This window comes from Lampetra fluviatilis, chromosome 9, assembly GCF_964198595.1.
Source record: "Lampetra fluviatilis chromosome 9, kcLamFluv1.1, whole genome shotgun sequence".
Taxonomy (NCBI): domain Eukaryota; kingdom Metazoa; phylum Chordata; class Hyperoartia; order Petromyzontiformes; family Petromyzontidae; genus Lampetra; species Lampetra fluviatilis.
In genome coordinates, this window is record NC_136283.1 from 15,957,086 (window position 1) to 15,983,682 (window position 26,597).

At 50.6% G+C, this 26,597-nt stretch overlaps 1 protein-coding gene across 1 annotated transcript in view; it reads left to right on the plus strand.

Moving 5' to 3' along the window:
- CDH23 (cadherin related 23) overlaps window positions 1-26,597 on the plus strand; it is a 257,145-nt gene that overhangs the window by 223,265 nt on the left and 7,283 nt on the right. Inside the window, exons 56-69 of the mRNA XM_078859961.1 lie at window positions 153-330; window positions 11,439-11,650; window positions 11,960-12,157; window positions 12,769-12,882; window positions 13,816-13,945; window positions 15,558-15,878; window positions 16,810-16,971; window positions 17,298-17,554; window positions 19,787-19,884; window positions 20,280-20,400; window positions 20,727-20,806; window positions 21,336-21,376; window positions 21,500-21,566; window positions 25,724-25,853. Of these exons, the coding sequence (XP_078716087.1) occupies window positions 153-330; window positions 11,439-11,650; window positions 11,960-12,157; window positions 12,769-12,882; window positions 13,816-13,945; window positions 15,558-15,878; window positions 16,810-16,971; window positions 17,298-17,554; window positions 19,787-19,884; window positions 20,280-20,400; window positions 20,727-20,806; window positions 21,336-21,376; window positions 21,500-21,566; window positions 25,724-25,853 (2,109 nt within the window). The remainder of the gene's footprint in view (window positions 1-152; window positions 331-11,438; window positions 11,651-11,959; window positions 12,158-12,768; window positions 12,883-13,815; window positions 13,946-15,557; window positions 15,879-16,809; window positions 16,972-17,297; window positions 17,555-19,786; window positions 19,885-20,279; window positions 20,401-20,726; window positions 20,807-21,335; window positions 21,377-21,499; window positions 21,567-25,723; window positions 25,854-26,597) is intronic.

Here is a 26,597-nt window from a genome sequence, read left to right on the forward strand (position 1 = left end):
CAGGTCGATGGCGCTCAATGCTTTATCTCCGTCCGTCTGTAAACTCTCATATAAATGATCCGATATGAACACACGCGTGTGCCACGAGTGAGTGAGCGCACGCGGTGCATGTCACACACCGATGCCTCGCTCCGCTCGTCTTCTCCCGGCAGGCGTACGTGACGGTGATCGACGTGAACGATGTGAGGCCCGTGTTCTCGCTGCCCGGATACCAGACGGCTGTGTACGAGAACGAGCCGGCAGGCACCTCCGTGCTCACACTGACCGCCACCGACCTGGATGAAGGGGACAATGGGCGGGTGGACTACTCCCTGCAGGGCCCTGGATCTGGTAACCCCCGGCAGTGCAGCTCCTCAGTCGAAACAAGAGCCTCGGGCGGGCCTTGTGATTCATCTTTCTTCAAAATGTTATTCAGCTTCCTCTGTCGGGTTTGTGTGTCGAGATTAATCAACGTCCGTTCGGAACTCTCGCATCGCAGTGGGATGGCCTATGATAGGGAATGGCCCACAAGCACAACTACCTCTGACATCCCTTCCAATGATGTTGAATTCTTTCAAATGACCATACGCTGGTGGTTGCACATTCTCACATATCTTCATCCAGATAGAATTATTCATCAGATTGATCTTTTTATACTCAGTGCTCCAAATGAGCCAAATAAAGTTAACAAATTAAGTGTGATGGTTATGTAGAGCCAGATTCGAACCCTGCATCTCAGTTGTACAGTTCTGACTCCTCAGCAAACCCACCCTCCTCTCGGGCATGATGGGGGTCAACCCAACTGGCTTTGCTTTCAGGGTGTATTGAATGAGTTTGAATTGATTTGTATTGTTACACGGATGATGATCCCGTTTAGCCGATGCTCAGATATTTTCAAATGGAGATCCGTGCTGCGTCAGCACAGCAACAACAATAATAGACATAAACATTAATATTGCCGAGAATGAGTCTCGGATCCAACGGAATATTGCATAACCAACAAACAAATGAACGCTACTTTGTGTCCTCTGAGGATAGAGATCCACAGGCTGGGTCATCGTCACGTCAGGGGCTGACATTGCCAATCATCCATAGATTGTTGAAATAAATAAGTACCACTTCTACAGGAAGACAAGAATAGTGTTCGTCCTTTGTAGAGACCAGTCCGTGTCATAGCAAAGTGTAATTTCCTCCACAGTTTTAACACAGCGAAATATGTTGTTCTTTCATTTTAGCACTTGTTTATCCAGATAAACTTCGCTGAGTCTCAAGACTCTTTTTGAGGAGGGTCCTGCCAGGTTTGTTGCTGTAAGGGGCGGTATTGCTTTGCGTAATCCCAATTCAGTAATTTTCAGGAAATTTTCAGCATGAGGTTGTTTTTGGCCGATACAAATTTACTTTTTTTTTGCTTTCATGAAATATACGTACAAAATAGTTTAGATGGTATTATGCATTACTGTATATGTGTAGTGGTGGTGTTGACGTGCGCCGACTGTGACAGTGATGGATCACGGGGCGGCGCGGGGTGCGGGGTTGGGCACGCGTTGTGGGCGTGGTGTGGACGCGCGCGCCGGGAGTGACAGATGACGGGGCGGCGCGGCGTGGGTGGTGAGGCACGATGAGATGTGGGAAAACAGGATCGTAGCCAGCGCCCAGCGATTGGTCGAATAAGTGGGTGCTCGCAGCGACGTCCGCAGGTGGGGTATAAAGGGGGACGCGCGAGAGCACTCGGGGAGAGTTACCCAGTTGAAGACCCGAAGACGGAGCTGAAGACCTAGTGCCCCGAGACCCCTAGTCCCGCCGTCCTTGTGGGGACCGGGGCCCTGTGTGGCTCGGAGGCGAGGCTGTGGGACCCGGGGTCCGACGCCCCCGTGGGTCGGGCTGGGGACCCACAGTCGAGACGGATACCCCGGGCAGGGAGTGTCCCGAGTAGCTCAGTGGCGTTAGTCGCCGAGTAGCTAAGTGGATGTTGGTCATCCGAGTAGCTCAGTGGCGTTAGTCGCCGAGTAGCTAAGTGGGTTTTTGTCACCCGAGATACTAGGTGGATGTTGGTCATCCGAGTAGCTCAGTGGGCGTTAGTCGCCAAGTAGCTAAGTGGGTGTTTGTCATCCGAGATACTCAGTGGGTGTCTGTCACCCGAGATACTAAGTGGGTGTTTGTCACCCGAGATACAAAGTAGGTGTTAGTCACCTGTGAACGAGTTTGATAAAATAAAGAGTGTGTTACCCGTGAAGTCGTCTCCCGCCGAGTTACTACATTACAACTGGCGTCAGAAGTGAACCTGTCTTCAAGAAGAATGGACACTAGGAAGACTACCCGTACCCACGAGCGAGGTCGGGAAGACGACGGCGTACCGGGGACACCAACCTCGGGAGGAGAGGACGAGGAGTTGCCGCCGATGCAGCCCTTCGCGGGGATGGCCGGCGCTCCGCTCGCCTCCGACACCAGCCTGCAGGACGCACACTCCCGGTTGGCGGAGTTGCTGCTCGCCGCCGCTGCAATCTTGGCGGAGATCTCCGTTCCAGCGGGCGAGAAAACGGCTGCTGGGTTGGAGGAAGGAGCGAGGCTGGCGGGATCCCGCCAAAAGGCGCTTCGCGCCAAAAGTCTGGAAGTTCCCGCCGTTTTTGAGGGGCCGCCATCGATTGGCGGGAAACACGGACACCACGTGACCGGAGACCTCCGCTCAGCGCAGCCCACATCATCAGCGCGCACCGGAGCTCTCCATTTTGCGCCTGACAACCGAGCCGACATTTTACACAACTACAGCGGAGCGCGGGAAAATCTCTCCGACGTCGACGACGATCGGGTCCTCCAGCAAAGATTGCCCGCGCTGTCGGCGTTCAAGGCGGATGGGGGCGACTGGGGAGCCTTCCAACGAAGGTTCCTCGCTCATCAGGAGATGTCGGGGTGGTCCGACACCACTGCCCTGCGTGCGTTGCCAGCGATGCTCGACGACGACGCGCTTGCAGCCTTCACATCTGCTGCAAGGTCGTCCCGCTCTACGCTCCAGGCCGCACTACACCTGATGGCGAAGGTGTTCGGACCGCCCTCCACGTGTCGCCACCAGTTCTACGATCGGCGGAAGGTGGCTGGAGAAACGACGCTCGCCTATCGCACGGCACTACTCGCCTTGGCGGACGCAGCTTTTCCCCGCATGGATAAGGAGGGGAAGGACGCCATGGTGACGGAGCAGCTGCTGGCGTTGGCCCACGAGTTGGGGGTCCCCATCAATGTGGCGGACGAGATGGATATCTGCTCCCTGGCGATCGCCACGAGCATTCACGCGTACGAGGTCCTCAAACGCAGGCCGGGGGTCGTCTGCAATTTGGCGGGGAACGCGGTACTGGCAGCCACGATCGCCGAACCTCAGCCAGCTGCGGATCAGGAGCAGGCCTTCGCTGCATCGCGTCCGGGGGAGTGGAGAACGGGAGGTCGTTCGCCCACACGTTCACCCCGCAAGCTGGAGCAACCGAAACCAACGACGTCCGTCGTCTGCTACAACTGCGGCCTTCGGGGTCACGTCGCAGCCGGGTGCCGGGCCCCGCGTCAGCGCGCCACAGGACCACGTCGGGACGACGACCAGGCCCACAAGTCATCCCAACAAAACCCGGCAAGTCGCGGCACCTCACACGTTCGGTCCACAAACACGGCACATTCGGGTCGCCGCTTGGCGGTGGGGGGTTCGCGGCTGGGTGCCGGGGGTTCATTTCGGCGAGGGGGGTCCGTACGCGGCCCGCAAGCAGTCGAGTGGTCCGAATTGGCCCACAGGATCGTGGCTGCGTCGGCCGGGTCGTCCGTGGTAACGGGCTTCATTGACGGGGTTGAGGTCCGGGTGCTTGTTGACACGGGTGCGTCGGCCACCATCATCTCGGACCTTATTTATAACATTCTTCCCGTCCAAAGTAGACCCCTTCTGCCAGTAGACGTGCCATTTAATGCGGCGAATGGGGGATCCCTGGGGATCATCGGCCAGATTCGGGCGACTATTTGCATTGGTGACATCAAATTGGCGGGCCCTATTTTTGTATCATCATCGCTGGCCGTTCCCTGTTTGCTAGGTACGGACTTTTTGTCCAAAATGCCCATCAAAATTCTCATAGATCAGGCCTGCATTGAGCTTCCGTCAGGTCGGCGACTTGCGTTCTTGACGAGCCCTACCAAAATACGCACGGTTTGTGCGACGGTGCAGGCGCTGGCAACTCAGACTGTAAGGGTGCCCCCGGGATCGAAAATGTTGGTACCCCGTCGGTTGAGGAAGCCACTCGAGGTGGGCGCAGTGGCACAGGGGGTGCCGTTGGGGCCGTCTAACAGGGCCAGAAGGGGCCTCGACTTAGCGGTTGCTCAAACCATGGTGAGAGGGGACAGTGAGCCGTTCGTAAGGGTCCTGAATACGGGGTCGCGGCCGGCCGAAATTGCGCAGGGAACGGTGCTGGCTCACGCCGCGCCGCTACCCGTTGAGGAACGGCTCGTGTCTCAAGCGGATTTCACTGTCGAGTCGCATCCTCCAAGTGATGAGGGGACAGAGTGGTTGGACTCGTTGTGTGCCGGTTCTGCTAACTTGTCCAAAGTGCAATTGGGAGTCGACGCTCCCACGGGGAGGGATTCGCTGTTGTCATTGCCCCTCATTGAGTGGGGCCGTCTCCAAATGTCCGACAGCTCCCTACTTACGCTACGTCGAAAAGTTGGCGCTCCCGAGGTAGGGGATGCGCGGGTCGGTTCCTGGGTGTGCAGACAGGGCCTTTTGATGAAGTGGGACAACATGTCCCGGGGTCACGTGCTCGTTGTGCCTGTTGCTATGCGGGGTAAGGTCGTTCTGGCAGCTCATGAACGGCTCATGCATCTGGGTTTTCACAAAACGCTCGCCCTAATCCAGCGAGACTATTATTGGCCGGGGATGGGTAACGACGTGGCGAACATTCTTAAGGGATGCGTAGGGTGCGCCGAAAGAAAACCGCCACCATTGGCAGCTAATCCACCGCTGCAATCCATTCAAGTTTCGCGCACAAACGAATTGGTTGCGTTGGACATCTTGGGGCCCTTTCCTGCTACACCGAGGGGAAATAGGTTCCTGCTGGTTGGCGTAGAATACTTCACCCGATGGCCCATGGCATGGCCACTCGCCAACCAGTCGGCTGCAGCGGTGGCGGACGCCTTCGTCCAGGGTTATGTTTTGGACAAGGGCGCCCCCGAACGCTTGCTGACGGATCAAGGAAATAATTTTTCGAGCGGTTTGTTGCGCGAGGTGTGCGACCTGTTGGGTACAATGAAAGTGCGTACTTCCCCCTACCACCCGCAGACTGACGGGATGGTTGAGCGTCTGAACAGGACGATTACGTCTATGTTGTGCCAACAGGTCTGCGACGATCAGGTTGATTGGGACTTACAGGTGCCGGGGGTACTCGCGGCCTATCGAATGGCCCCTCATGCGGCGACGGGGTTTTCCCCATTTTTTCTTATGTATGGGCGGGAGGCCGATCCGGCCATGGACGTCCAACTGGGGATTTCCCAGCCACGTGCAAAATCTAAATTGGCAGACCACATCAAATTTAATATCGCAAAATTGACTGAAGCACGGGAGGCGGCGAGGTTGAATTCGCGGTCGCGGCAAATTGCGAACGAGAGATTGCATGAGCGGAGGGTGCATACGCATGATTGGAAACCAGGCGATAAGGCCTGGCTGCATTGTCCACATGCACCGTTGGCTACGTCCCCCAAGTTGTTGAGACCTTGGAGGGGACCGGTGGAAATTGTGCGGGTTGCACGACCCCAGAGTATACAGATTAAATGGGAAAAACGCCGTTGGTACGTGCACCCCTCCCGACTGAAGCCCTATACGGCACCGTGTGACCCCGTTCTGTGCCGTAACGACCGGGCGTGTGATGTGACCGTCGACTCGGGGAGGGAGGTGTCGCAGGCTGCTCCTCACGTGTTTCCACCTGACCCACCCCCAGGTGCCTCGGGCTTGACGGCTGTTGACCGTCGGGAGCCTGAACCCCGCGGCACGCACGGGTCCTCGGTGCCTGGCCGATGTCTTCCTGAACCGCCGGCACCACCGGACGTTCAACCGCGTCTGGTGCCGTACGACGGACCGGCAAGGCGGACTCGGGCTAGGGCTCAACAATTTTCATGAAGACGTTTTTTCTCTACACCGAGCTCGCCCGGTGTTCCCCTCTGCCGGGGTAATGTCCCGTTGTAGGGACGCTCGGAAAAAAGGGGACACTGCACGAGTCGAAAGAAAAAAAAAATTTCCATTTATTTTCCTTTCTGCATACACATTGCTATTGTCACTCGCCGGTTTGTATATATTGTTCTATTGTCGCGGTGGCATTGGTTGATGGTTGCGGATGGTAGTGTTCGCGTCGTGTTGTGTTGTTACGTTAGTTGTTGTTCTTGTTGTTGTGTTGTGTTACGGGGCACACAGGGCGGTTTGTATATTTTTATAGCAGCCGGGTCGGCTGCGAGCTATGTGGTAGGGGGTGATGTAGTGGTGGTGTTGACGTGCGCCGACTGTGACAGTGATGGATCACGGGGCGGCGCGGGGTGCGGGGTTGGGCACGCGTTGTGGGCGTGGTGTGGACACGCGCGCCGGGAGTGACAGATGACGGGGCGGCGCGGCGTGGGTGGTGAGGCACGATGAGATGTGGGAAAACAGGATCGTAGCCAGCGCCCAGCGATTGGTCGAATAAGTGGGTGCTCGCAGCGACGTCCGCAGGTGGGGTATAAAGGGGGACGCGCGAGAGCACTCGGGGAGAGTTACCCAGTTGAAGACCCGAAGACGGAGCTGAAGACCTAGTGCCCCGAGACCCCTAGTCCCGCCGTCCTTGTGGGGACCGGGGCCCTGTGTGGCTCGGAGGCGAGGCTGTGGGACCCGGGGTCCGACGCCCCCGTGGGTCGGGCTGGGGACCCACAGTCGAGACGGATACCCCGGGCAGGGAGTGTCCCGAGTAGCTCAGTGGCGTTAGTCGCCGAGTAGCTAAGTGGATGTTGGTCATCCGAGTAGCTCAGTGGCGTTAGTCGCCGAGTAGCTAAGTGGGTGTTTGTCACCCGAGATACTAGGTGGATGTTGGTCATCCGAGTAGCTCAGTGGGCGTTAGTCGCCAAGTAGCTAAGTGGGTGTTTGTCACCCGAGATACTCAGTGGGTGTCTGTCACCCGAGATACTAAGTGGGTGTTTGTCACCCGAGATACAAAGTAGGTGTTAGTCACCTGTGAACGAGTTTGATAAAATAAAGAGTGTGTTACCCGTGAAGTCGTCTCCCGCCGAGTTACTACATTACATATGCATCCGGTAATGTTATACATTGTCACTCATTTGGAATCAACTTCATTGAGCAGGTTGTGCAGACTCCACATGGGCAGGCCAACAGCGCCCGCTGCTGGTTGCCATTCAATTCAAACCGTCGATAGTTCGGTTTTGCGCAGCTCCCCCTCTGCATCAAGGAAACCTGCCTCGGGCACGGCCACGTGCGGCACCGTGAGTCGCGTGCTCACCCGAGCAGAGACCATTTCATAACTCTCACACGGCTCAGCGATGATTTGAGACGAATTTAGATTTCGGGGTCGTAGACTCCCAGCCAGCAGATTCATTGAGGTGAGAGCCAGCAGGTCACCCGGGTCATCATAACCACCACACCTATTTGAAAAAAACAAGCAAATAGTATTTCCAGTGTAATGTGCCGCCCAGAGCACGAGGAGCACTGGCTTCCTACATGTGCTTGTGTCCGACATCGCTGTGCCGTGCGTCAATTTCACACCTCGGCAATGATGTATGAGGTCAATGTTTGCACATGCGGAGAAATTGACTGCCACGACACTGAGGTGCTTCAGCTTACACAATGTGGATTTCATTTTGAAGTGGGTTTTTTGTTTGTTATATGTCTACACACACATATATATGTGTACACACACATATACTGTATATGTGTGGTTTTCCTGCGGCAAGATTGGTCCCCATCAACTGAATGTGTCATTTACACCACTGGCTAAGTATCAACAATAGGTATTGATGAACGCTTGAGCATGGATGTTCATTGTTGTGATTATATTTTGTGCTTCAAATGTTTGTCCACGTCTCTTCATAATTAGTCTACCGAACATCGGCGAGACCCTTAGACTAGCTGAGCTGTCCTTAATAATGAACTGCATTATCCAGGAAAGCCTTGATACATAGGTGCTGCATTGAGATGTTTGAGTATTGTTTTATAAGGAGTGTTTTACATGTAAGAGAGCATCACGGTACCCAGAGAAAACGTAAAAGCCATCCCATGGGATAACACTCAGAGGGTCTTGAACCCATGAGCGGTCCTGCCAACTCCTGGCCATATCGCAGCCCTGTGTATGTATATTGAAATTATTTCGCGCCGTACGTAGCCAACTGTGCTAAACATAGGATACCAGAAGTTTCAGAGATCACTCATGATCTACCAACCCTGACTCTTAGGGTGGCAGGTTGGAGCAGTGGAAACACCTCATCCCTCACAGCAAGAATGCCCTGGGTTCAATTCCCGGCTAGGGCACCTTTCTCATTGGAATTTTTACGTTCTCCCCCTGTTCTGCAGCTTTCCTCTAGATCAGGGGTCCTCAAACTACGGCCCGCGGGCCACATGCGGCCCGCCGAGGACATTTATCCGGCCCATGGTCACTAATTGGGCTGCGCTTGGGAGCACTAATTGGGCTGCGCTGGTGAGCACTAATTGGGCTGCGCTGGTGAGCACTCATTGGGCTGCGGTGGTGGGCACTGATTGGGCTGCGGTGGCGAGCACTGATTTGGCTGCGCTGGTGAGCACTGATTGAGCTGCGGCGGTGGGCACTCATTGGGCTGCGCTGGTGAATGGTTCAATGGGCCAATTGACTGGACTTGCCCCCCAGGCCTAAGGCTGCCAGCCCTCCCCTGGCTGTGCTTGACTGGCTCTCCCTCCCTCAGCTCCCTCACTTGCCCCTCGGCTCCACTCCCAGTGATATTCCTGTGTGCTGGGGATGTACTGCAATCTGTGAACAAAACTGCAGGTGTAATTAACTTTTTAATGACACCCGCACCAGTGTGAGCCTGGGGTAAAAGCGGAGTTCCCCCAATCAGACTGCATTGATGGGCAGTGCAGTCTGTATGTCTCTGTGTGGGCAAAGTTATTGCTGGTATATTGTTTTTGTAGCGCTGTACATATATATATTGGTATTTTACTAATAGCAATTTTGACTCCCTAGGAAACTGATGTCAAGAAAGAGAAAAATTGACTCGGAGTGTAGGATATTCAAAGAACAGTGGACTTATGATTACTTTTTCATGCAGTACAAGGAAAGAGCTGTGTGTCTGATATGCCAGAATATAGTTTCTGTGTTCAAATAATACAATTTACATCGACACTATGAAACTCAACATAAAGATAAATATGATTGTTTGGTTGGAGAAGTGAGAAAAGATAAAATATTAAAACTGAAAAATACATTAACAACTCAGCAAAATACTTTTGTGAAGCAGAAGCAGCTAAATATTTCATCACTGCGAGCAAGTTTTCAAGTTGCCAAGCTAATAGCGTGCACTGGCAGACCATTCGTGGAGGGAGAATTTGTTAAAGAATGCCTTCTTTCTGTTGCCAAAGAGATGTGTCCAGAGAAGGCCGATTTATTTAGTACAGTGAGTCTTTCAGGACCTACAATTACACGGAGGATTGAAGAAATGGGAGACAATTTGCATCAGCATTTGCAAAACTCCACAAAAAAACTTTCCTATTTTTCCTTGGCACTCGACGAAAGCAATGATGTTCGTGATTCTGCACAACTTCTAATTTTTATTCGTGGGATGAATGACTATTTCGAAGTCACAGAAGAGCTTGCTGCACTGCAAAGCATCAAAGGAACAACTACAGGAGAGGATATCTATGAAAAGGTTTGCCAAACTGTGAATGGTTTGGAGCTGAATTGGGCTAAACTAGCCAGTGTGACAACTGATGGTGCTCCTAGCATGGTGGGGTCTAAGAAAGGAGTAATTGCTCGCATTAACCAAGAGATGGACAAACATAACCATTCTCATCCAATAGCCATACACTGCCTCATCCACCAACAAGCGCTGTGTAGTAAATCACTGAAGTGGAACTCTGTTATGAAAATTGTGGTATCTTGTGTTAAATTCATTAGAGCTCATGCACTAAACCACAGACAAATTCAGGAATTTCTGTCTGAACTAAATGTTGACTATGAAGATGTTCTGTACCACACAGAAGTCCGTTGGCTGAGTCGAGGGAGAGTTTTGAAACGTTTCTATGACTTACTTCCACAGATTACAGCTTTTCTGCTTTCAAAAAACAAAGTACCAGAGCTCAATGATGCAGAATGGAAATGGCACCTTGCCTTTCTGACAGATGTAACAGAGCTACTCAACAGTTTCAATGTGCAACTTCAAGGAAAGGGGAAGCTCCTCTGTGATATGCAATCACATGTCAAAGCATTTGAAGTAAAATTAGGCCTCCTCATCAAACAAGTTAAGGAGGAAAACTTCTGCCATCTCCCCACAACTCAAAATCTGTTAGCGGAAAAACCATTGATTGTAATTCACAAACAAAACATGTGTGGATTCACTGGAAAAATTGCAAAAGGAGTTCCAATTTAGATTTATAGAGCTTCATCTCCATGAACAGGACATACAGCTTTTCCGTAACCCATTTTCTATTGACATTAAAAATGTGGATACAATTTAGCAAATGGAACTGGCTGAACTGCAGAATTGTGACTCTCTGAAAGACGCATTCAAGTCAAGCAGCCTTCATAATTTCTATGCATCTCTCCCATCTGAGACATATCCTCATCTCAGGAACCATGCACTCAAAATGGCAACCATCTTTGGCAGCACTTATGTCTGTGAACAGACTTTTTCCAGAATGAAACATTTGAAATCTCCAACCAGATCTAGACTAACGGATGCACACTTGCATCACTTGTTACGACTAGCAGTGACAAATATGGAACCGGACATTGACCATCTCATTAGCCAAAAGCAGGCCCATAGTTCCCATTGAAATACTGGCAAGTTTGTTGATTTAACTTTACTTGTTCTTCATTTTAAATATTGTATTTGTTCCCGTTTTGTTTCTTCACTTAAAAATAAGATATATGCAGTGTGCATAGGAATTTGTTCATAGTTTTTTTTAACTATAGTCCAGCCCTCCAACGGTCTGAGGGACAGTGAACTGGCCCCCTGTTTAAAAAGTTTGAGGACCCCTGCTCTAGATTATCCACTTTCCTCCCATAGCTAAAAAAAACCAGTGTAACCGGCATTGGGAAAAACATCCCTGCGCTGAAATATAACTCAATTGGAATCACACACACCCAATAACATCTTTTTCTGCTGTGAATGCTTGGCAGGACCCTCCTGAAAAAAGTGTCTTGGGACTTTTAGTGGAGGCTTTCCTGGGTGAACAACAATAATTACAATGAGCGCCCCCATCGTCCCGGCCCCGTTGTCCACAGACGCGTTCACGGTGCACGCGACCTCGGGCCTGGTGACGTCGATGCGGCTGCTCAAGTCGTACGAGCGCTTCAACCTGACGGCTGTGGCCACCGACCACGGGCGGCCCCCGCTATGGGGCCAGGCGGGCCTCTACGTCGAGGTGCTCGACGTCAATGACCACCGGCCCGTGTTCGTGCTGCCGCCCAACGGCACCGTTGTCAACATCACCGAGGTCATGCCCATTGTTATTCGTATTGTTATTACTTTTACATGTCTAACAAAGACAACGCTTTTTCCGCCACACCTTACACAGAACCGTAATTTATTTAGCGAATGCTTTACACGGTGACTGTTACGCAGTTGGACTGACTGCCAGAAACGCAAGAAAAATAAGTAAATCAATAAACGTGCATGTATGTCAAAGTTATGTGAGTGGACGTCAGCCCATGTAGCCGCAGCGCCACGTGACAGCCGTCACCCTCACCACTCCACCATTGGCTCGATCCCGCACCATCCGTTCTCCCCACCCCTCCACCCGCAGGAGCGTGAGGCCGGCTTCTTCGTGTATGAGGTCCTCGCGGTGGACGGGGACGAGGGCCAGAACGGCGCCGTGCGCTACAGCTTCCTGCACGCCGGCGGCGTAGGCAGCCGCGATTGGGAGAGCTTCCGCATCAACGCCACGAGCGGAATCATCAGCACGGCGCGCGCCCTCGACCGCGAAAGCCAGGCCGTCTACAGTGTGAGGCTCCCCCAGCGCATCCAACTCGGCGGCCCAAGCCCCAACCCTCTGAACGCTCTCCACATGCTCAACCCGAATACTTTGCGAGGCTCAATGCTCGACGCGGAGAGCTCGGGGCGAATGCTCCAAATGCATTGGGCACTTGAGCCACCTGGTAGAAATGATGCTGAATACGCCCGGTCTCATGGCAATTTGGAACATGAGCAGGTATTTAGTCTGGGTAGCTTTTATAGAATTGTTTGTGCATTGCAGTCCAATTATCATGATTTTTACGACTTAATTAAAGCAATAATTGTACGTATTGTATGCTGCATTGACAGCAGTGCACAAGCACAAATAACCAAAACACCCAACACGTTGAAAAAGGGCCGTTGCCCGAAACGTCCTCTATATATTTTCATTTTAAGGCCACGTGGTATTGACGAAAGTTGTGGGTTTATTTAATTTGAGGGTTAGTTGTGCAGTCATTGGTCAACTTACTATTGTTTAGGAGTGTGGATGAGATCCAGATTCCAACCGCTGATCTCGGCATCGCTGGCTCAGGCCTCGCCCATGCTGCTCATCAAAAGGAATCGGTGGCATTGATGCGTGTCCATGTGCCCACCCACCAGCTGATCCTGCTGGCCTCGGATCAGGGCCAGCCCGTGTCCTACGAGTCCACGCAGCCGCTGCAGGTCGTGCTGGACGACATTGACGATAACGAGCCCGTGTTCATCGTACCGCTTGTACGCACGTACCCACACGTAACTACAGAACACGTACCCGCATGTATCCACACATACCATCACGTATCTACCCACATGTACCCACCTGTACCCGCATGGACCCACATGTATCCGCACGTACGTACCCGCATGTACCAGCTGATAGTGAGTACCTACCTCTCTGTCTCCCCAGTGGCGATGTTTCCACACTGCACCAGGTACTAATTTTAGGCTGAGTCTACCTAGGGGAGGTCCACGACCAATTCAGATAATCATCATTGGTGTTGGCCGTGAGCGGGAATCGAATTTGGGTTGCCGGGTTCGTAGTGCAGCGCGCTAACCTTTGCACTACTGCCCCCCACCCACATGTACACACACACGCACTTCCACACGTGTGTATAGTAATCAATATATATCACCCGCTATGATACGTGGGTCAGAAACATGAACCTCGACACAAACAAAGTTGAAAGGTGGACAAAGATGCATGGAGAGGTACATGATTGTAATTGCACTGAGAGGCAGGAAGAGGAACGCTTGCATCGGGGAACACACATGTTGTGGGTTTACTCTCCAACACACCGGTTGTGCTGAACTCGTAACTAATTGGCATGCTTTGTTTACGTGAAAAACCTAACTAATTGGCTGTGTCGGGTGGTGGCTGTTTTAAGGACAGATTTATATTTATGCTATCTGACCCAAAAACCTCTTTATGGATAATATTGGTCGCGAAAGTCTACTACGTGTTAAACTGACACGCACGTTGGCTGCTAAGTGATGTGGGTGGGCTTGAGCAGGACACGTTGCTGGGTCGGACGACGCCCGCTGGCTGAGACTCACGAGGGAGAATGGACGCACCCCTCCAAAGGCAGCTCGTGATATCCACTGAGCGTCGCTTCGATTTCGTCCGAGCGCAAACGTCATTTCCTCCGTCTCGCTCTCCATGCGTGGCAGGACGGCGGAGCTCCGTACCAGTCGTTCTCCATCCCCGAGCACTCCCCCCCGGGCACGGCGGTCGGGAACGTGAGCGGCGCCGTCGACGCGGACGTTGGCGCCAACGCCGTTGTCTACTACTTCATCGCAGGTAACCGCGGCCGTCTCGTCACACGCCCAGCGCACACGAGTAGCAGCGCCGCACCGACGGTGGTGTGTTACTTCCCTTGACCTTAGCAGTCAAGGTAAAGATTGAGCGGACATCACAGCCAATGTTGTTGATGCCACTGCACCTCGCCATGTGCTTTATTCTGATAGATGCAGGGATTAATTTCGGTCAGGTCTGTCTGGATTGCTCACCCAAAAGATATTTCCAAAGCTGGTACACCACATCCAGTATACACCTTGCTATGGTTTTGGCTATGGTCCAGTCTCTAGCCTGCTGTTATTTACCTGCGACCTGAAAAATTGTCGGATATTAAGCCCGAGCTAGATTTTAGACAACTCTTACGGTGTCATCTCCACCACCACTGACCTCTGGGTGCCACTCCAAATGTCTGTGCTAGTAACCTGACCTCTGCCACGCTGCACACCACGTGTCCCACCCATCACAACCTCGTATTTACCGATTACATCTGCAATGCTTTCTCAAGACATTCCATGAAGAACTTCCAAGTTACTTTGATAATATTTCTGGTATTTTCTGTGTAGACCTGTATTTGAAGACCAAAAACGTATTTGCTTTGTTAAAAGTCCAGCTATGCTTAGAACAGTAATTAAATGATACAAAATCTTTTCTACTCACCAAGGGAAGTATCACTGAGTGTCAGTGGTCTCTTTCAGGAGGACCCAGGAGCCCTGATAATAAATGTATTCAGTCAATTCCTCTACTACGTATGCTTCTGGATTCATCAGCATGCCGGAGTAGAGGTGGCTGGATTGCCGAGGAGGTTTGTGTCAAAGCACTTATAAGCCAGCATCGATGAGATCTTGGATTCAAATCCGGGTTTCAGCCTCCCGTGGTATAGTTTGGTCCTCAACTGCAGCTAATTGATATCCTCAGCCTGAACGTTATCAAACTACGGTTGACCACGTATGGTGCGAACGAAGTTCAACATATATAATGTAGAAGTCCTAGATTTGAAGCTTTCGTGACTGCAATGATTCATATTCTCAGGTTTTTTCGGTAAAGTCACGTAGGTAAAAACATTAAAATTAATGAAAGTAAAATAAAACAAAACAAAATAAAATTCACGACGTTTCGGAGGCAACACAAGTCTCCGTCATCAGGTGGGACCGTCACAGCCGAATTAGCTGCATCAAGTGAATGATGCAGCTAATTCGGCTGTGACGGTCCCACCTGATGACGGAGACTTGTGTTGCCTCCGAAACGTCGTGAATTTTATTTTGTTTTGTTTTATTTTACTTTCATTAATTTTAATGTTTTTACCTACGTGACTTTACCGAAAAAACCTGAGAAAAATGTAGAAGTCATTTATTTTTTTCCATTAATTTAATTTTTAACACTGAGAATTTCAAACGTCTCTTTAATTCAAATGAACACTCTTTTCAGGGCTTGTAAAAGTTGTACCACGAGATTGCTAACACAAGGTGGGTTACTGCTTACTGCAGGACTCCCTGCAGTTGGAATGTAATTGGGAGCAATGAGAAACCAACCATTGCAGCTCCAATCCCACCCTCGTGTGCCGTGGCCATTCCCTATCCTCCTCCAAACCGGATTCCTCCTGGCCCGCTGTGCACAGCCGGGAACGAGGGGAACAAGTTCAACTTGAGTCGCTGGGGCCTCCTGGTGGTGCTGAGTGACCTGGACCGCGAGGTGAGCCCCTACTACGCCGTCATCGTCAAGGCCTCTAGCAACCCCAACTGGAACCCTGCCGTGGCCGCGAGGGCCCGCCAGGCCCTGGCCTCGCCCTTCCAGGCCCAGGCGGCCCAGGCGGCCCAGGCCGTGACGACGGGCCCGGAGTTCGACCCCTCGAAGGACCGCACGCTCCGCGAGGTCAGGGTTTATCTGGAGGACATCAACGACCAGTGGCCGGTCTTCACCAACCACGAGTACACAGCAGGCAAGGACCGACGTGACAATGCAAACAAATACTGTGTCAAAACGAGACTGTAAATGTGGCCGGGTGGCTTTAAAAGGCAATGAGCCAGCATCACCGAGATCCTGGGCTAGAATGCGGGGAGCCGCCTGTGATCAAACATGGCTGTCAGGTGTAGTCAGTAACGGCGCTCATCTTCACGTGTGGTCGTGAGTCAGCAGCGAGTGGAGGAAATTAATGTCTGTAGAGACGTGGTTCTCTGTCCAAGGGTGACACCTGCTGACTCACCACAAATTGGTACTATTCTTGTCAACCATGTGGGGATAATGGATTGAGAGTCAACCCCTGACCATAATTTTTACTCCCGAGTCACTATTGACTGGACTTAAAATATAGTTTTTTTTATTAACTTGGCAAATTTCCAGATCTAAGTGTTAAATGTTGGCTTGGATGCCATGTGACAAACATTTCTAAGTAGCAGGGCTTGTGGGAAAGTGCTCTGACCTCAGAGCTACCCAGACACCTATGTTTTGGGTCTTAAAACAAAGCCTCCCTAACTCGGGTGCAGCCCAGCAAGTGGTAATTCCTTAATTGGATCCATATGGGTCATCCCGGAAGATGAACTACACTATTGCATTTAAAACTTTCCTCAAATAAGCATTTGAGGTGGTAATCATCGCCTGATTATAACCTTGAGCCAGTGGTGAAAATTCCACATTCCTATGACAGGGTTAAGTCTATCAGAGGACAACTAGTATAGATACCCAGAAGGTGGTACTCATTTTATCGACTTCAGAGGGATGTGTCAACTGAAAACCAACAATTGAACTCTCAACCTTCGGATTGCCACCCAGCTGCTCTGCTGCTAAGCCACCTGTCCGGATACTGAATACATTTTGTAAAGGATTAAGGGGTGAATGTGCGCGGGTCGGGTGGTAACAAGAGGCTTCCGCAGGCGTGGCGGTGGACGCCAAGGTGGGCTCAGAGCTGCTGCAGCTGGAGGCGGTGGACCGGGACGTGGGGAACAACAGCATCGTGCTGTACCGCATCCTCAGCATACTCTACATTAAGCACAGCAGCAACAGCTCCACGCGCATGTACAACATCTTCACCCTGGGTATGGCCACACGCAGCACAAGGATCCCCGTGTAGCCTCTAGCAGACTGCTGGGGCAAGTGCTGTTAGTGAACAGCACCTACTGTATGAAGGTCGGCACGGCGGACAAGGGTTTGGGTGAACAGCACCACGCCCGGCCGCCTTTGTCTCCACAGTGCTGATGCTTACACACTGCACAAAGTACTAACCTCAGTTATTCGTCGACCCAGAGGATGCCCAGGACTGCCACCACTGTTATTGGTAGTGAGCGAGAATCGAACTCTGATCGCTCGGTTCGTAAGGCAGCACACTAACCACTGCACTACCGCTCCCGGTGCGCACGCGCAGGCGGGCGCGACGGCATCCTGCGCACATACGACCTCTTCACGGCGTACGGCCCGGGCTACTTCATGCTCGAGGTTGTGGTGGCCGACTTGGCTGGCCACAACGACACGGCGACCGTGGGCGTGTACATCCTGCGCGACGACCAGCGCGTCAAGATCGTCATCAACGAGACTCCGGAGCGCGTGCGCGCATTCCAGGAGCAGTTCGTCAAGCTGCTGTCCAACATCACGGGTGCCATCGTCAACACCGACGATGTGCAGGTGCCTCTGCTGCCGCCACTTGCTGTAGATGCTTAGTGTGCAGGCTGCACAGGGCCGGAGGACCCCCAGTGCCAGGCCATAACAAAACAGGGAAAAAGAACAGGGTGGGGTGGCGGATCCCATTTCATTTGTTGCGCCAGTGCCCACACCCGCCACACTGCCACTGCGACACAACGTATACGTGGGCCCAGTTAGGTCAAGGCCACCCCGACGATTTGACTCATGATGCTTGCGCCTGCAAACTGAAAATGATTGCACTTTTATTGAAATCTCCGACAATGTTCATTCTTGTCACCCATTAAACTATTTGTAGCGTGAAGTAAACATGATGAATTCACCCACCCCACAAATGCAGTTGTCTAGGTCGTTGGTCGTGGTTTTATAATGCGCAAACCACGCACGTAACAGCGCTCATTTTCACGGGTGGTCATGAGTCAGCAGGAGCGGAGTGGCAATAATCTTGCAACCGTGCGGGGATAATGGGTTGAGTCAACCCCTGACCAGAATTTTAACTCGCGAATCAATTATGAGCATTTGAAAACCATTTTGCAAAAGCTCTCTCGAGCCAATGTATACAATAGCTACGGATACACTTCACAGGATCAATTCTTACCCTAGCTTGTGACATCTGTAGCTTCGGGTCTATATTCAGTATCTAATCGATGGCATTACTCGCAGTTCCGCGGAGTGGTCTGACTCCCCCAGCGAGTGGAGAGAATGGGGCAGTCGCTTGCGATGCGCTCAGTTGTTCCTATTGGAGCCTGAAAACCGCAGAGCTCTGTTTTCAACTTCCCTTGCATAGCTGAAAGTCACCGCATATCCACCGCACGAGATGTCGCGCAATTTAAAATGTACAGGAGAGATGGTTATCAGTTTATAAAATAATTTACACAGGCATTTCCAGAAGAACGTTATATATGGTATATAAATTATATTGATTTAGTACATGTGATATTCGGCCCGTTCTTATCGTGCAAAGCTATTACTATAGTTAGATAGACACAGTCTGCAGTAGTTTCACAGGAGAGGGTGATGTTGCCCTAATCCCGTTGCGTGATTTACAGGTAAACAAAGCATTTGGCAAAGTTGGATGATGATGCCAGCCCGCAGTGGCCTGCACTTTTCCAATAGTGCCACCGGAACTTTAACGTCCACTGTGAAGCAGACGTGAACACGGAAATGCATCGTTGATAAACCGTGAACCTCTGCAGCAAGCGGCGAAGCACGCTACCGCACGGTTTCGCCACCACCCAGAAAGACCCTTGAATCCGTCGCGTTCGCTCGCTATGCCTGGACAGCCGGTTAGACATCTCCACTGGTTCACGCTCCATCGTAGCGATGGTGATATGAATGTATCGGCGGTACACCAGTGATGAGCAGCATAAAAAAACAAAGTTTGTAATCATGATTTATTTTCCAGTGATTTGCAACTCTGGTAATAAAATCTTGAGGGGTGGTGGTGCGTAAAAATCAGTTCTCGTGATGTCGTAGCAGTCCGAAGACGAATATTACGAGCGGCTGAACATGAAGCTTCACAGTTTGATAATTATTTTTTTACCCTTTTATCTGGCAACAAAACTGACACCTTTTTTACAAGGAGTCATGGTTGCATTGATCACAATACCTGCGGTCGGAATGCAAACAAAAAAACACAACTCTGATAATGTATGCACTGTCCTTGAAATTGATTGGTCCACACCCGAGACAGCTTTTCTTAGAGCCTAGTCTCACATGGTGTTGGACCAGATGACCGCAGGTATTGTGGTCAATGCAAACATGACTCCTTGTAAAAAAGGTGTCAGTTTTGTTGCCAGATAAAAGGGTAAAAAGCCAATTATCATATTTTGCTACTGGCAAAGGAGGTTCCAATGGTGCTTCACAGTTATATTGCCGTTTAGCAGTACCCAGCCTGATAACGATTGGCTGCTCCGTGTTCCAAAGGCAGATTTGACTTCTCGTGCCCTAGATTTGGTTGGACGGTTCCTCGATTCAAAGGTCCCAAATCAGCGGTCATTATTGACCTTTTGAAGCAAGTGTCAGTAGACTGAATAAACCTTCAAATCGCGTCAAAATTGGTGACAGCATCAATTAAAGACTGATAAAACAGATTTGCTGAATCAAATTTAGATTTTAGACTGTTTTATGAGGACCGGTGTGTTATGCTGCACCGGTGTACCGCCAATTCGTCCATATGTTGACTATAACTTAACAATTGCACGGCCTCTTTCCCAGTACCACGTGGACAGTAACGGACGGGTGAACTTCGCCCAGTCGGACGTTCTCATCCACGTCGTCAACAAAGACACCAATCAAATCATGGATGTTAGCAGGTGAGTGATTGAGCATCGTGTGAGGATCACGAGCAGACAGTGACACTGGGGGAGGGATTACCCATGAGATTACATTTTATAATTAATTACTGCACACTGAGCCTTAGTCTTTTTTTATAAATGGGTAGTGGATAATGGATGATGGTAGTAGTGATGATGATGATTGTCATGTCAATGACATCAGTGACAATTGTCCGTCTGGTTATAGTCATTGATGATGCCGACAATGGCAAGGATGTTACTCGTGATAGATGATAACATCTATTGTCATTGACGAGTGATAACAATGGTAATCCATGACATCGGTGATGACGATTAAGACGACAGCGATAGCGATGATAACGACATTGACGACGACGATGATGATAATGTAAGCATTTGCTGTGACGCATCAGGGTAATCGCTCTCATCGATGACAACAAGGAGCAGCTCAAGAACCTCTTCCGGAATTACAACGTGCTCGACGTTCAGCCGGCCGTCGTGGCCACTAAGTCCGACGACCTCACCTCCCTACAGGTGAGTTCACACCCCTCACCGGGTGAGCTACGGACTCGTGTCTCACGGATTTAGCCACACGCACACCTCGTGGTAGCTGGGACCCCTCACCAGTGTCTGCAATGTGATTGATTCGCTGCTGCAACTTTCTGTTTTTCCACTAAGGGTCCCTCCGTGGGTCATTCTCGTAAAACAACAGCTTCAGGCAGAATGCTTCTTACCCGCGTAGACAAAAACTGTCAAATCAATCAATCAAGGAGAGTCACCCCGCACGACCCTGCCCACACTCGCCGCTGTCTCGGAGCTGCCCGTGGCTGACGTGTGCTCTGCGTGTTGCCTCGGGTCAGATGGCCGTCGTCATCCTGGCCATTCTGCTCGTCCTGGTGATTGCCATCCTCGTGGTCATGAACTGGTACTACAGGACCACGTGAGCCATCCGACTTCCCGCGTCGCGGATTCGTGTTGCTGCCCGCACCACAAACACGTTGGCAGTGCCCACACATTGCGTGGCCTCTAGTGCTGAGCACACTTGCTGGATAAGCCAATAGCCAATATGACATCATGTGCAGGGAAATCCGGAGGGTTGTGGCCACTCTTTACACACTGCACTCTGGCCAGGCATTTGCGACAGGCAGGGGTACCTGCATTTGACCTCTCCGTACGTGACTTGTCATCTACTACCTGCGGCGAACTCATTTGTACTGCCCGGTGGACACAGGTGGACGCGTGGGGATTTAGGAAGTGTGCACGTTATTTCAACTGTTGGGAGATTGAATCGAACTGGCAACTTCTGGATGGCAAGTCCAGTGTGTTCACCATTACAATGCCACAAGACTAAACCAAACTCTTGCATGAAACATGGCATTACGGCATTTCCGAACTGCCACTTGTGACCATGTTAGTGCAGAGCATACAGCGTTAGCAGTTGCGTGCATGTGTGTGTTCGTCTTTTTCAGTCACAAGCGGAAGCTAAGAGCCATCGTTGCTGGCTCTCTCGGTGAGCGAACATCGCCTGCGCGTCGTTTCGTTCGGGTCGCTCATTCAAGCGAGGCCCCTTTAAGCCCCCGTCTCATAAATCCATTCTCTGTGCATTTGACCCCATGACCCCTGTGCACTCAAGGCAACCAGCAGGGCTTCATGGACATCCTGGACAACATGCCCAACACAAACAAGTTCGCCGTGGAGGGGCAAGTCGGACGATCCTTCTGTCTCTCTCCTCAATGCCAGTTCTCTCGCAGCCACTGAGGCCATTTATTGCCACTGTTGCAGTGTCAGTCGCACTGACGCCGTGGTCTGAATGCACAGTCTACAACAGGGGTCCTCAAACTTTTTAAACAGGGGGCCAGTTCACTGTCCCTCAGACCGATGGAGGGCCGGACTATAGTTAAAAAAAACTATGAACAAATTCCTATGCACACTGCATATATCGTATTTTTAAGTGAAGAAACAAAACGGGAACAAATACAATATTTAAAATGAAGAACAAGTAAAGTTAAATCAACAAACTTGCCAGTATTTCAATGGGAACTATGGGCCTGCTTTTGGCTAATGAGATGGTCAATGTCCGGTTCCATATTTGTCACTGCTAGTCGTAACAAGTAATGCAAGTGTGCATCCGTTAGTCTAGATCTGGTTGGAGATTTCAAATGTTTCATTCTGGAAAAAGTCTGTTCACAGACATAAGTGCTGCCAAAGATGGTTGCCATTTTGAGTGCATGGTTCCTGAGATGAGGATATGTCTCAGAGGGGAGAGATGCATAGAAATTATGAAGGCTGCTTGACTTGAATGCGTCTTTCAGAGAGTCACAATTCTGCAGTTCAGCCAGTTCCATTTGCTAAATTGTATCCACATTTTTAATGTCAATAGAAAATGGGTTACGGAAAAGCTGTATGTCCTGTTCATGGAGATGAAGCTCTTTAAATCTAAATTGGAACTCCTTTTGCAATTTTTCCAGTGAATCCACACATGTTTTGTTTGGGAATTGCAACCAATGGTTTTTCCGCTAACAGATTTTGAGTTGTGGGGAGATGGCAGAAGTTTTCCTCCTTAACTTGTTTGATGAGGAGGCCTAATTTTACTTCAAATGCTTTGACATGTGATTGCATATCACAGAGGAGCTTCCCCTTTCCTTGAAGTTGCACATTGAAACTGTTGAGTAGCTCTGTTACATCTGTCAGAAAGGCAAGGTGCCATTTCCATTCTGCATCATTGAGCTCTGGTACTTTGTTTTTTGAAAGCAGAAAAGCTGTAATCTGTGGAAGTAAGTCATAGAAACGTTTCAAAACTCTCCCTCGACTCAGCCAACGGACTTCTGTGTGGTACAGAACATCTTCATAGTCAACATTTAGTTCAGACAGAAATTCCTGAATTTGTCTGTGGTTTAGTGCATGAGCTCTAATGAATTTAACACAAGATACCACAATTTTCATAACAGAGTTCCACTTCAGTGATTTACTACACAGCGCGTGTTGGTGGATGAGGCAGTGTATGGCTATTGGATGAGAATGGTTATGTTTGTCCATCTCTTGGTTAATGCGAGCAATTACTCCTTTCTTAGACCCCACCATGCTAGGAGCACCATCAGTTGTCACACTGGCTAGTTTAGCCCAATTCAGCTCCAAACCATTCACAGTTTGGCAAACCTTTTCATAGATATCCTCTCCTGTAGTTGTTCCTTTGATGCTTTGCAGTGCAGCAAGCTCTTCTGTGACTTCGAAATAGTCATTCATCCCACGAATAAAAATTAGAAGTTGTGCAGAATCACGAACATCATTGCTTTCGTCGAGTGCCAAGTAAAAATAGGAAAGTTTTTTTGTGGAGTTTTGCAAATGCTGATGCAAATTGTCTCCCATTTCTTCAATCCTCCGTGTAATTGTAGGTCCTGAAAGACTCACTGTACTAAATAAATCGGCCTTCTCTGGACACATCTCTTTGGCAACAGAAAGAAGGCATTCTTTAACAAATTCTCCCTCCACGAATGGTCTGCCAGTGCACGCTATTAGCTTGGCAACTTGAAAACTTGCTCGCAGTGATGAAATATTTAGCTGCTTCTGCTTCACAAAAGTATTTTGCTGAGTTGTTAATGTATTTTTCAGTTTTAATATTTTATCTTTTCTCACTTCTCCAACCAAACAATCATATTTATCTTTATGTTGAGTTTCATAGTGTCGATGTAAATTGTATTATTTGAACACAGAAACTATATTCTGGCATATCAGACACACAGCTCTTTCCTTGTACTGCATGAAAAAGTAATCATAAGTCCACTGTTCTTTGAATATCCTACACTCCGAGTCAATTTTTCTCTTTCTTGACATCAGTTTCCTAGGGAGTCAAAATTGCTATTAGTAAAATACCAATATATATATGTACAGCGCTACAAAAACAATATACCAGCAATAACTTTGCCCACACAGAGACATACAGACTGCACTGCCCATCAATGCAGTCTGATTGGGGGAACTCCGCTTTTACCCCAGGCTCACACTGGTGCGGGTGTCATTAAAAAGTTAATTACACCTGCAGTTTTGTTCACAGATTGCAGTACATCCCCAGCACACAGGAATATCACTGGGAGTGGAGCCGAGGGGCAAGTGAGGGAGCTGAGGGAGGGAGAGCCAGTCAAGCACAGCCAGGGGAGGGCTGGCAGCCTTAGGCCTGGGGGGCAAGTCCAGTCAATTGGCCCATTGAACCATTCACCAGCGCAGCCCAATGAGTGCCCACCGCCGCAGCTCAATCAGTGCTCACCAGCGCAGCCAAATCAGTGCTCGCCACCGCAGCCCAATCAGTGCCCACCACCGCAGCCCAATGAGTGCTCACCAGCGCAGCCCAATTAGTGCTCACCAGCGCAGCCCAATTAGTGCTCACAAGCGCAGCCCAATTAGTGACCATGGGCCGGATAAATGTCCTCGGCGGGCCGCATGTGGCCCGCGGGCCGTAGTTTGAGGACCCCTGGTCTACAAGCTGAAAGCGATAACGGAAGCGTTATCCTGCAGGCAAGCGCATAACGCGATGCGAAGTGAAAATGGTTACCTGCTTTGATGAGCGCGCCAGGGTCGCATCTCCCGTTTGTAGCCCTGAGTCAGAGCTGGAAATTCTACATTCCTATACTCGGACTGAGTGAAACCATGTATACTTCCCATTAAGTGGTACACGTTTTATAGAACTCAGAGGGATGAAGGTGTGAGTTGACTTCGGACTGAGTCTTGAGCTCCATACCGTCTGATTGTGAGTTGCACACAGCAAGCGCCGCCATCAACGGGCTGGCGTATAATGCAATGGCATCACCAAGTTACAGATGTAGCTCTACTCATAGCTTGTAAAGGGACGACACGAGAGTGTTTGGAGGATACTGTAAAGGCAGACAATAATATAGTGAGTAATCGAGGCCCAAGACTGGAGTGATTGCTCAAAACAATTTTGGAAAGAAGATGCGCAAAATAAATCACCATACTGGTCTACGTCACAGGCTGCCGAATTCGACTCGTGATTCTGCTCTCGTTATCTCGGCTTCAAAGGCAGTGACATTGGTAGCGATCCCACGGTATTGACATTAAAAGGCACGAGATGTAATTCAATCAGCGCGTCACGCGACCGCAAAATCGTTATTCCAAGACTAAAGCTCCGAGCGAGCGTGTCGGAATGTCTCAGGCCAATATCACATGCAATGCGCCCAATCCCGTCAGATCTGAGACGTTGAGCCCGGGTGGTGCTCAGATTGGGTGTCCATTGTGCACACAGTCATGGGCTGTGGGGCTATGTTGTAGACAGCAGAGGGCAGTACGGAAGAATCCATTCTTGTATCATCAACCCACACTGTATATGTAGTGTAGCGATTAGTGCGCTGCACTGCGAAAACAGCGACCCGGTTTCCATTCTCGTTCACGATCAACACCAGTGACGATTATCTGAACCGGTCCTGGACCTCCTCCAGATCGACTCAGCCTCAAATGAGTGTCTGGTGCGGTGTGTAAACATTGCCACTAGGGAGACAAAAGTAGCCGGGCGTGGTGCTGGCCACCCACCACCGGCCTTCATAGGCGCTACTTGCAAACAGCACTTGCCCCAACAGTCTGTTAACGCTATATGGGGGGGATCTTTGTATGTTGAACTTCGTTCGCACCGTACATAGCCGACCATGTTAATGGGAGGAACGGATGTAGTGCGATCGGATAGCCGATTGCACTGACGGTGAAGTGTGATCAGATAGCCCCCATGGCCCGCTTTGGCGTGTGGGATGCCCTCACCCAATGACGGACCAACAACAACGGCCTGGGGCGGTGGGGTCGCCGTCGTCCACCGTCGCCCGAGCGGCGGCTGTGAAGTGTCCGTGTGGGCGCGCAGGGCCAACCCGGTGTGGCTGGACCCGTACTACCGCGACATGGAGCTGGCGGCACAGGCCGAGCATGACGATGGCCTTCCGGACAACCTCAGCGACATCACCGAGCTGTGGAACAGCCCCGCCAAGACCCACGTGAGTCTTGTGGTCGTGACTCGGTACAATATGTACGTTGCACTATCGTGGTGGATTATTATTACCATCGTCATTGTTTACTCAGGGAAGCCTCACAGAGTCTCAAGATTATTATTTTTCGGAGGGTTCCTGCCTAGTTGTTGCTACTGTGTCTGAAATTAAGTAGTTTCCAGGCTGTTTTTCGGCATGGGTATGTTTGGCCAATACCAGTCACATTGGATACTTTTTTTCAGCGATGGAAGGAAACCGGAGAACTCGAAGGAAACCCATGACAGAACAGGGGGAGGACATGCAAACTGCACGCAGAAAGGGGCCCGAGTCAGGGATCGAACCCATGGCCTTCTTGCTGTGAAGCGGCGCGAGCGTTGCCACTGCGCCATGCCGCCACCACACTGACGCACATCGCGCAGGAATTAACGATGCCGTTAAAACGCCCATCTCATCCTCGCTGCAGCAGGCGCTGGCGCCGTCACAGTAACGTGTCTGCTCCCTCCCTCCCACCCTCCCTGCCTCCCTCCCACCGAGCCCTGACCTTCACCATGTTGATGATCTATCGGATGACACAGCGGTAACAATCGTACCTCATAGAGGGCCTCGGATCGATTCCCGACTCGGACGCTGTTCCGTGTGGAGTTTGTATGTTGCAACATGCGTGTGTGAGCAATCACCTCCAATTAGCGCAGTTGGCTGCGTACGGTGCAATAGAAGTTCAACATACATACGGCGGAGCTTGTAAGTTCTGCC